This window comes from Chrysemys picta, unplaced genomic scaffold (assembly GCF_011386835.1).
Source record: "Chrysemys picta bellii isolate R12L10 unplaced genomic scaffold, ASM1138683v2 scaf1764, whole genome shotgun sequence".
In the NCBI taxonomy this organism is placed as follows: Eukaryota; Metazoa; Chordata; order Testudines; family Emydidae; genus Chrysemys; species Chrysemys picta.
In genome coordinates this window covers 1,299-12,000 of record NW_027054469.1, presented here as the reverse complement: position 1 = coordinate 12,000, position 10,702 = coordinate 1,299, and the positions used below count along the sequence as shown (strand labels likewise).

The following is a 10,702-nucleotide window of genomic DNA, read 5'->3' as shown; positions in this document are numbered from 1 at the left end:
TGGCACGCAAATCTTGTATAAAGGGGGTCAAATGGGGTGTCTAAGACAAGGTTATGGATTACTGGTTATGATTATGCTGTCTATATGTGTGTATCCACTTTGTAGTTGAAGTTATAAATATTGGCTCTATACTGTCTGTATTTCAAACTTATGCTATGCTGCTGGGTGACATCCCAGACAAACTGGTGTTAGCTCTGCCTAGCCTGCTTGATGGCCCATTAAGGACCATCAGCTATACAATGGACCCATTGAGAGAAAGCAAATATGCCTTGAGACTCAGCAAAGTATGCAGGAACTTCCCCATGTGACTCCAGACTCCATTTTGCTGTAATTTTCCACAGTAAGAACAAAGGTGTTCTTAAACCTGGAAAAGACTATATAAGGCTAATGCCTCATCTCCATCTTGTCTTCAATCCTGCTTCATACCTCTGGAGGAACTTTGCTACAAGCTGAAGCTTTGAACAAAGGACTGAGGACCCATCCCAGCGGGGGATGTATTCCAGAGACTTGATTTGAACCTGCAGTTTATTCCATCGCTGCTGCAAGCCTGAACCAAGAACTTTGCCATTACTGTATGTAATTGATTCCATTTAACCAAGTCTAACTCTCATCTCTATCTTTTTCCTTTTATGAATAAACCTTTAGATTTTAGATTCTGAAGGATTGGCAACAGCGTGATTTGTGGGTAAGATCTGATTTGTATATTGACCTGGGTCTGGGGCTTGGTCCTTTGGGATCAGGAGAACCTTTTTCTTTTACTGGGGTATTGGTTTTCATAACCATTTGTCCCCATAACGAGTGGCACTGGTGGTAATACTGGGAAACTGGAGTGTCTAAGGAGATTGCTTGTGAGACTTGCGGTTAGCCAGTGGGGTGAGACCGAAGTCCTCTTAGTCTGGCTGGTTTGGTTTGCCTTAGAGGTGGAAAAGCTCAACCAGATGGAAAAAACCCAGCCTTGGGCTGTAACTGCCCTATTTGAGCAATTTGTCCTGAGTTGGCACTCTCAGTTGGGTTCCGCCAGAACCGCATTGTCACAGGTAGTAGAGAATCTGTTGGAAGTACATGGTCCCCTGCCACCACTCCCAATGGGCTAACTCCCTTCCCTGGGTAGCCTTGAGAGACTCTTCCACCAACTCCCTGGTGAACATAGATCCAACCCCTTGGATCTTAAAACAAGGAGAAATTAACCACCACCCCCCCCGCATCCTTTCTCCCACCAACTCCTGGTAGATCCAGATCCAATCCCCTTGGATCTAAAAACAAGGAAAAATCAATCAGGTTATTAAAAAAGGCTTTTAATTAAAGAAAAAGGTCTAAATCATCTCTGTAAACTCAGGATGGAAAATAACTTTACAGGGTAATCAAACTTAATGAGCCCAGAGGGACCCCCTCTAGCCTTAGGTTCAAAGTTACAGCAAACAGAGGTAAACACCTTAGCAAAAGGTACATTTACTAGTTGGGAAAACAAAGATAAAACTAACACGCCTTGCCTGGCTGTACTTACAAGTTTGAAATATGAGAGACTTGTTCAGAAAGATTTGGAGAGCATAGATTGATGTCTGGTCCCTTTTAGTCCCAAGAGCGAACTCCCCCCAAAAACAAAGAGCACAAACAAAAGCCTTTCTCCCACCAAGATTTGAAAGAATCTTGTTCCCTTATTGATCCTTTGGGTCAGGTGTCAACCAGGTTACCTGAGCTTCTTAACCCTTTACAGGTAAAAGGATTTTGAAGTCTCTGGCCAGGAGGGATTTTATAGTATTGTACACAGGAGGGCTATTACCCTTCCCTTTATAGTTATGACAAAACCCCTTTCACTAAAATGTCAAGTCTCGCGAACCCCTTCCTCAAAATAAATATTGCCAGGGATTTTCTCCTTTACCTGAGTATAAATTATAAAAACAGTAATCTGGGAAATATAAAATTTGTTTTGATGGCAAGCTTATTGCACACTTCATTATTAATTATTATTTATCATTACAGTATTTTATTACATTATGAAAACGGCAACACTCTTCCAAGATCTTACTTTCATAGCTTGTATCACTTTGAATAATTCTGTTATAAAACAAGGCTCCTACGTTTCATGCTGTTTCACACCTGATACTCCTTGATGAAGGTATTTAAGAAGTCAACTTAAGAGTTCCTTCTACACAAGCATTGAGGTCTTGAGCAGTCCAGACAAACAACGCATGTTACAACAAAGCTTAAACTTGTTCTTCCTAATAATTTTAAAAACAATATTAGCTGCCTGTTTAATTTTAAAAACAGGAAAAAATATCCACCTCCCTTTGCATTTCTTATAAGGAGTTTTGAAGTTTAAATCTCAGTGTGATAGAGATGCTTGCTTTGATCTGCTTCGCTCTTGGACGTCCAGGGGCTCCGGGCTGCTGGCCCCATGCTGCCCGGGGTCCCTAGGGACAGCTCTGTCCGCCATTAGGGAATTTTTTCCCCGCGGACAACCTGTAACATTTCGCGAACCGCAGTTTGGGAACCACTGTACTAGATTAATTCACCAACACTGCTGCTGTACGTCTGATGTGCAGCGTGTAGTCTGCTGAAGAGCAGATTCGATACGAGCTGTGGCTTCACTCTTCTCTTCCCTGAGCTCTCCTACTGAGAGGTGAAGAAGAGAAGTTCGTTCTTGCTTTGAGTCCAATAGCTTGGTGCATTGTTCAAGGATCTCCTATATAAAGATGCTACTTATCATCTGTCTACATCTTTATAAGGCCCCCATCAGTGCAGTATTTGAGTGCCTGTTTCCGCCCAAGTTGCATAACCTCTCTGCCTGTTTACACAACAAGGACATCTATCACTGTCTTTAATGTTGAGAAGGTAAGAGTTTGATTTCAGGTTTTGGATGAGGACAAAATGGAGCCTTGATTACATGCCAGGCGTCTGCTCGTGGAGATGAGGCTGAACATGACGATGATGTTTTTTGGATTTGCAGCGTTCGCCTCTGCAGCAGGTTGCCCAGCTCTACTGTCCAAGAGAGGAAGCTCATCCTGGGCTCATGTAATTTTGATCCCGCCCCCTCTTGATAGGGCTGCCTGCCAGAGGTGAATTCTCACTGAGCAATACCCTCCGGGCAGCCTGCATGTAGCTCAGAGGTTCTGGGGAAGATTTGTTGAGGGGCCAGAGAAGGCCAAGCCTGACTGCTGCTGCTTGGCAGGCCACTAGCCTTTTCTCCTGAGCCTTGGTTCCCGGAGGGTATACGTGGCAGCCCTCTGTGCCCTTGGCCACTAATCTCTTGTTTTTCTGTTAGGCTCCATCCAGAGAGAACGGATTGCAGAGGGCAAACTCGAGAGGTTCTGGACTCCTGGGACCTGAATCTTAATGTTTCTCCACCATAGGCAGGTCGGGGAAATACCCTTGTCTCCCGGGTTCCCTATTTAGTTCCCTAATAAGTCACTGGTGATCAGTGTGTGTCCCTAATAGCCCAATTCAAGAGCTGGAGCTTCCATCCTCTTCCCCTCAGTGGAGGAGGAGAAGACGGAAAAGTCCTAGACATACAAAAAGGGCGCCCTAGAGGTGAGTGAGTCTGACCACCCGTTCATTCTGTATGGTGCAAACTGAGCTCGAAAACCTTGCTTGGTTGGCAGGTGTATGAGTGAGGCCTGTGGAGCCAAATAAAAGGCTCCTGCCCTAGAGATCAGAGCTCGGGTAGATCTTGGTGAGAGAGACCCCTCCCTTCTGGAACTCTGCAAGGCAGTAACCTGGGTATCCTCCTGCTTTCTCACAGGTCTCTGCAAGTGCTCTCTTCCCTATATGGGGACATCTACTGGCAGCCTGCCCATTACTCCTGCGGTGGCTCCCTCTGCTGGACTGTTTCAGCATTGCATCCTGACCCAAGTTTGGTCTGAGCATCTTCAGTGAGTATGCGCCCATCTAGGCTACGTCAGCTGCTGTTTTACACCCCACCTTCCATAGGCTTCCCTCATCCACACAGCAGCGTGGTCCAGCCCATATGATCAGCCTGCCTGTGTGAGCAGAGCATCTAGGTAGCTAGACCTGCGGGAAGAACTATGCCGGAATTTCTCTCCGCCTGAATCTTTGTCTGCAAAGAAGGAAATGGATAACAAAACATGAGTTTGCAACATGCACTTATCTTTAAAAAGCAGCCAACTGCATTGGTTGTAAATAGGGAGGGTGTCAGGAAATGTGGGGAGAGGAGTTTACTGGAGTGAAGGAAATTCTGGCTGCAGCAGCCTTATTCCCCTCTTGCTCAGTGGATTGGGGCTGTGAGAAGTGACGCTGGGTCTGCTTGCGGCCTGCAGTTCAGCCTGCGACTCTACGCCACCCCCTGCCCACCCTTCTTGGGCTGACTGCAGCCTCTCCAGGTATTTAAGCACCAGGCCTAGGAGAGTCTGCTCAGCACCTGGCTGGGTTCTGCCTAGTGAGCAGCTGGCAGGGTCAGCCTCTGACAGAACGAATGCCCGTGATGCGGGGGAGGGGTTGGACTGCACACTCCAGCCCTGGGATGTGTTTCCGCAGCACCTGGCTCTGTTTCCTCAGCTCTGGTGCAGCCCTTTGGGGCATGATCAGCTGTTGAAGGCAGGGAGACTCAGAGGTAGAATTTCATATCCCCATAAGCATAGCTGGGGCTGGGGTGGGGTGGGGTGGGGTCAGCTGCTCCGTGCGTGCAGGGGCTCTTGGAGCTGCCACTTGCAGGGGGCAGGCAGCAATCCAGGCTGGGTTCTGCAGAGTTAGCACCAAATGAGGCTCAGAGGAACCCCCGGCCTCGCCCTTGGCTGGGGCTGCTCAGAGTCCCTGCCCGCGGCACCGCGGCTGGTGAGGGATTAGGGGGAAAAGTCTCCTCCAGCAGCCGGGTCTCCCATAGGAGGTGGTTTCCCTCCCTCTTGTGGAGTCCACCCCCTCTCTGCTTGCCACTGCCCCCTGCCTGCCAGGTACGACTCACTTCTGACTCCCAGACCCTGCTGACCAGCCATGGCTCCTGCCTGGGCCAGGATGGGAACACCCCACAGGGCAGGGAGTTTCAAACTATAGCCGTGGAGATGATACCCCAGAACCAGCCCCAAGGGTTTTCTCCCTGCTCCTACGCTCTGCAGGTCACTCCAACTGGGTTCTGGCTCCCAGCCACCGTGCGATGTGGCTGCTGCCGCCCCCGACCCTAGAACCCTGCCCCGATTTCTCCCCGCCCCTCCTCCCAGCACAGCAATACTCCTCAGCCGTGACTCACAGCAGGGTGGGCGGTCCAAGCCTCCTGCTCTTCTCTGGCTTCAATTGTCCATCATGTATCCTAGGGGAGGCAGGCGGGCCTGGTTATTTAACAGCATGCAGGGCACCAGCCACCGCTTGGATTTCTGTCTTTCAAGGTGCCCCCCACCCCCAATCCATCCGGGCAGAGGAGGGGAAGGAGCTGGGTGGAGAGTCAGTCCCCAAGATTATTGGGATCATTTTGCCTTTGGCCTCGTGCCCCACAAAGGCCAGGAGAGGTGTTGTGCACACAAGCCCCACTGGGAGTTGGTGTGAAGCACAGTGTGGCAGAGCTGCTGCCCTGGCTCTTTGCCTGAATGGCTGGGGTGGGCAGGGCTGGGGCTTCCTGTGAATCTCTGCCCTCCCTGTACAGGCTGCAGGGGGACCTGGCTGGGGCCAGTGCCTGGTGCGGGGTGGGGTGCGGGGGAACCAGGGTGAGACCTTTGGGAGGCAGGATCTCTCCCTCGGGCCTGCTCCTGCCGCAGGTGCCAGGCTTGCCCAGGGCCAGGGCAGAGGAGACCCTCTGGCCGCAGAGCCCTCCCGCATCTGGCTGCAGGGAGTCTTGGTTCCCCTTTTGTCCCAGGGAGATGGGAAGGAGTGGATGGAGGGGGAGTTGGGTTTGGTTGTGTGTGGACAACGGAGGCCAGCCCCTCCCCCCTGTTAGGAGTGTGCATGTGGTGCTGGGTCCCGGACTCATGGGGCAGGGAGGGATAATAGGAAGAAGAGCTCCAGCTCTTTTCTTACCTATCAGCTGCTGGGCAGCTGCTGCTCTCAGGGCAGCCTTCTTGCTCAGTCTCCCTGGGCAGTCCTGGAGCTGGGAAGCCAAGAACCCAGTTAGTCCCAAGCCACACATCCTCCCCAGGCTGAGGGGAGCTGCCTGGTAGGGAGGTGAGGAACCCCTGGCTGTCAGAGCCCTCTCCCCCTTGATTCCTCCCATGGGACAGAGATGACTTGTACAGGAGCCATCCTCAAGGGTGGGGGATGGGGCTGAGTCAGTGAGGGGGCTCCCTGGAGCAGGAAAGCTCCCTGTGTGCTTAGGTCCTCCCAGCCCCCTGTCTTGCAGGGCCCACACCCCAGAGCTCACTCACCAGGATCCTGCAGGCTTCGCTCAGGAAGGCGGGGATGGCAGGGGCCGCCCCCTCGGCTAGCTGGCTCCGCACGAGCGTACGCAGGGGCTGGTAGCTGAGGAAGGGTGCGCACTGCAGCAATGCCACCCTGCACGCCTGCCAGAGAGGGCGAGAAGGAAACTGGTTGAGTCCCTGAGCGCAACGGGCTGCTAACTCGCAGGCTCTGTGTGGCTTGGGGGGACTCCGCTGTGCCGGAGCAGCAAGGAGCCACCTCTTTGCAGAACCTCCTCTGGTCTGACGGTTGTTCCCCAGGCCCCCACAGCCCCCATCTCCAGCTTGGCTGGGTTGTGGGGAGCCAGGCCCGAGTGCTGGGGCCGGGGAGGTACACTCCTGGAACAGGGAAGGGGCCATTCCCTGTGGGTCCCCGGTGGGCGGTTAACAGCACTGCCCAGTGACCAATGTACTTGGCCTCCCCTCAATCCCAGGCATAGGGTTACCATATTTCAGCGAGCAAAAAAGAGGACGGGAGGAGCCCCGCCCTAGCCCCGCCCCTCCCACTTCCCGCCCCCCCCGACCTCCCAACCCTCCCCCCGTTCCTTGTCCCCTGACTACCCCCTCCTGGGACCCCTGCCCCTAACTGCCCCCCAGGACTATCTAAGCCTCCCTGCCTCTTGTCCCCTGACTGCCCCAACCTTTATCCACACCCCCACCCCCAGACAGACCCCTGGGACTCCCACGCCCCATCCAACCACTCCCCACCCACTGACAGCCCCCCCCAGAACTCCCAACCCATCTAAACCCCTCTGCTCCCTGTCCCCTGACTGCTCCGATCCCTCTCCGCACTCCTGCCCCCTGACAGCCCCCCCCAGAACTCCCAACCCATCTAAACCCCTCTGCTCCCTGTCCCCTGACTGCTCCGATCCCTCTCCCCACTCCTGCCCCCTGACAGCTCCCCCCCAGAACTCCCAGCCCCCTACCCCCCCCGCTCCTTGTCCCCTGACTGCTCCGATCCCTCTCCCCACTCCTGCCCCCTGACAGCTCCCCCCAGAACTCCCAACCCATCTAAACCCCTCTGCTCCCTGTCCCCTGACTGCTCCGATCCCTCTCTCCACTCCTGCCCCCTGACAGCTCCCCCCCAGAACTCCCAGCCCCCTACCCCCCCCCCGCTCCTTGTCCCCTAACTGCCCCCTCCTAAGACCCCCCCCAACTGCCCCCCAGGACCCTACCCCCTACCTGTACCCTGACTGCCCAAAACTTTCTCCACTGCCCCCAAAAAGCCCCCCCTGTTTCTTGACCTCCACCTCCAGAACCTTCCTGCCCCCTGACCTCCTTACCCTGCTGCTCAGAACAGAGTTGGGCTCTGTGCAGCCGAGCCGGACACGTGGCTGAGCTCCCGAGCACAACAAAACCCGGTCTGGCCCTGCACAACAAAACCCGGTCTGGCCCTGCACAGTGTTGCCGGACTGGGCTGCAAGGCAGCTGCTGGCTCAGAATGCAGGGCGGATCCGGCTCCTCTACAGCTGCTCCCGAGTCCAGCCCGGGACTTCCCTGCAGCCCTCCCAGCCACTCTCTGCTAATCCCGGACATTGTGAGAGCTTTGCAAATTCCCCCCGGACGCTATTTTTAGCACACAAAAGGAGGACATGTCCGGGGAAATCCGGACGTATGGTAACCCTACCCAGGCACTATCGGGGGCTGCTACTCGGCTGGGGCGGGGGTGGTGGTGGGATTGCTGCAGGAGGCTGGTCATTCCCAGACAGGAGCTAGCACAGAAGTGAGGGCAGGGCAGCAACAATGGAGACTCAATCGGCCTCAGCGACCTGCCCTTCCCTGTGGCCCTGCTTGGGTTAGGTCACTTGCTAGGGGCCAGAGATAGACCTGGACCTGGCCACTAAACAGGGCAGGCTGTAAAATGGAGCCACAGCCGTGGAGAGGCTGGCTGGGCAGGGAGGCTGGAGGTGCCTGTGGGGAATGGAGGAGGAGAAGGAAACCCCACAGATCTACCCCACAGCTACACTCTGAGGGCTGGCAGAGCTCTGTGTGGGGTGGAGGAGGGCTGGATTAGTGGGGGGTCCTGGGTGCCACAGGGCAGCACTGAGGAGATCTGGGGCTTGGAGGGGGGAGTTTGCACCTCCCTTGCCATGTTGTTAGAATGCCCCCAGCCACCCCTGCCCCTATGAGCCCTCAGCTGCACTCACCTGGGCCACCTGGGGGTCCCCGTCCTGTAGGTGGATGAGCAGCGTCCCCATGCTCTTCTCCACCTCAGCCCCAAAGAGGGATGACTTCTTGGAAACAAATTTGCTGAGGTGGCCAAAGAGCTCCATGGAGGCCCGCCTCAGGCCGCTGGTCTCCTGCAGACAGGGGGCGCAGGGTGGTTAGAGGGGACAGGCTCAGGCCCTCACATGCTTTGGGAATCAGCCTGGCAGCTGCGGAGCCCGGAGAGGTTTCAGCTAGTTCAAACGACAGGACAATTCTCTGCAAACTCCCCTCTTTCCTGCTGGGCCCCAGGGCTGCTGAACAATTGTGGGCCCAGGGCCCAAGAATGATTGCATCCCTGCCTCCCCTAGCAGAGGAGCTGAGCTGCCCCACAAATCCAGAAATGTGCCTGCATCGGACACTGAGCCCCCTCCATGGGAAGGCAGGTCCTGAGCACCTTCCCCTGTGGGGTGCCCTATAGCGCCATGGGGCCTGCCCTGCTTGGTACTTACATCCTCAAAGAACGTTCTCGCCTGCAGGGCCAGTGGGACGGCGACGTGAGCCTTCAGAGGCGCCTTGGGGTCCCGCAGCATCCAGCAGAGCCCTTCCATGGCTTCCAGAACGGTGCGGGGGTCGCAGCATTCGCACACGGCGCGGACAAAACTCTCCAGGATCTTGTCTCGCTTTTTCCTGACCTGCAGAGAAGGGGTTGGACGCCGCTCGGTGAGCAACGCTCTGTCAGCCTGAGTGTAACCAGAGTCCGGGCAAGTCAGCCTACAGCCTAGTCTGCTCCATAGGAGCCACAGGCTGGGGAGAAGGGGAACCAGGCGCTTCCTACCCAGCCCTCTCTGCCTAGTCTCCTGCCATTCCAGACCCACCTTGTCCGGGAACTCGGTCACTGCGTTCCTGAGGCCGTGCAGCGCTCTGCCTCGAACGTGGATGTTGCTGTCTTCTGTCCGCTGCAGCATGGCCTTCACAACCTGCTTCCGCATCGCCTTGGGCTCATTCTCCATCAGCAGGGGGCTGCCGAGGAACTAAAGGGACCGAAAGGAGCTGTCAGAGAGGGCTGGGCGAGGCCAGGAGGAGCAAGGGGAAGGGAGTATGATCAGGGGCCAGGAGGTGACATAGATCCGTACCGACTGCTGTTCACAAGGGGCTGGCTTCAGCTGAGCTTAACAGAAGTGACATGTGCAGGGCAGAACGCTCCCTCTGCTTCCAGTGGGGTGCTCCCAAATCCCTCCACAGAGCCCCCAGCAGAGGGATTAATTTACAAGCAATACACCACCGGGACCATCTCTCATTGGCTGACCAGCTATTGGCCCCCTGTTCCATCAGCTTCTGGGCCTGGCTAACCCTCCCCCCTGGTCTTCCAGGCTCACCTCTGCGAACAGGGCGGTGCAGGCCATGCGTTCACCCTCCTGGCTGGCCTGGAGGCTGGGAAGAAGAAGCTTTGGGATGCTCTTCAGAGCCAGGTTTGGGTGGGTCACTATGGCCCTGGGGGAGAACAAGAGTTCGTGTTGACGTGTGCATGACAACCCTGCACATGCCGGAATCCGGCCCGGTCCCGGCCACCCCCTCCCATCTCTGCCCCACTGGGCTCCAGAGCGAGAACGTGACTCCTCCAGCCTCTCTCCTCACCTGCTAAGGAGAGTGAACCCCTCGGGCTGGGCCTCCTCCAGCAGCTGCCAGCCTCGCTCCTGGTCCATTAGCTCCACAGCTGGCTGACTGCCCCTGAGGCGCAGCACCCGCGCCAGGGCCTGCACGGCCATGCTGGGAAGAGAAGGAGGCAGGAGATGGTGATGCAGGGATTCCTGCTCTCTGGGCGGGGTGGGGGCGGGCAGGACTCCCTTGCTGCAGCACTGAAGGGATCAGGGTGAGCCTAGAAGCTGCCCCACTTCTGCCTTTGGTTCTCCCCCCGCTAGGGTGACCAGATGTCCCGATTTTATAGGGACAGTCCCGATTTTTGGTTTTTTTTCTTATATAGGGTCCTATTACCCCCCACCCCCGTCCCAATTTTTCACACTTGCTGTCTGGTCACCCTACCCCCCGCAACTGTGGGGGCAGGGGGGAGTGTCTGCAGATGTGACCTTCGCTCTCCTCCAAAGATGTGAAAATTGCCCCTCCCCGCCCCGCCCAGGAAACTGACCCTGGGGAGAAAAGGACATGCAGTGCCCCCCTGAATGCCCTGCTGCCCTGAGCCCTGCCCCCCAGGGCCCACTGCCGAA

General features: G+C 55.7%; 1 protein-coding gene and 1 long non-coding RNA gene across 2 annotated transcripts; both read right to left on the bottom strand.

The window, feature by feature from the left end:
- Positions 1–1,277: 1,277 nt before the first annotated feature.
- Positions 1,278–7,965, bottom strand: LOC135980076 (uncharacterized). Its single transcript, XR_010597293.1, has 5 exons — positions 7,616–7,965; positions 6,303–6,437; positions 5,959–6,028; positions 5,198–5,257; positions 1,278–4,054 (listed from the first exon to the last, which is right to left on the bottom strand). It is a non-coding gene; the product is annotated as an uncharacterized LOC135980076 (long non-coding RNA).
- A 490-nt stretch (positions 7,966–8,455) lies between these two features.
- On the bottom strand, positions 8,456–9,992 carry LOC135980077 (protein maestro-like). Its single transcript, XM_065580154.1, has 4 exons — positions 9,857–9,992; positions 9,356–9,511; positions 8,990–9,172; positions 8,456–8,632 (listed from the first exon to the last, which is right to left on the bottom strand). The coding sequence occupies exons 1-4, from the start codon at positions 9,881–9,883 to the stop codon at positions 8,456–8,458; spliced, it is 543 nt and encodes a 180-aa protein (XP_065436226.1). The 5' UTR covers positions 9,884–9,992.
- Between the last annotated feature and the right edge of the window lie 710 nt (positions 9,993–10,702).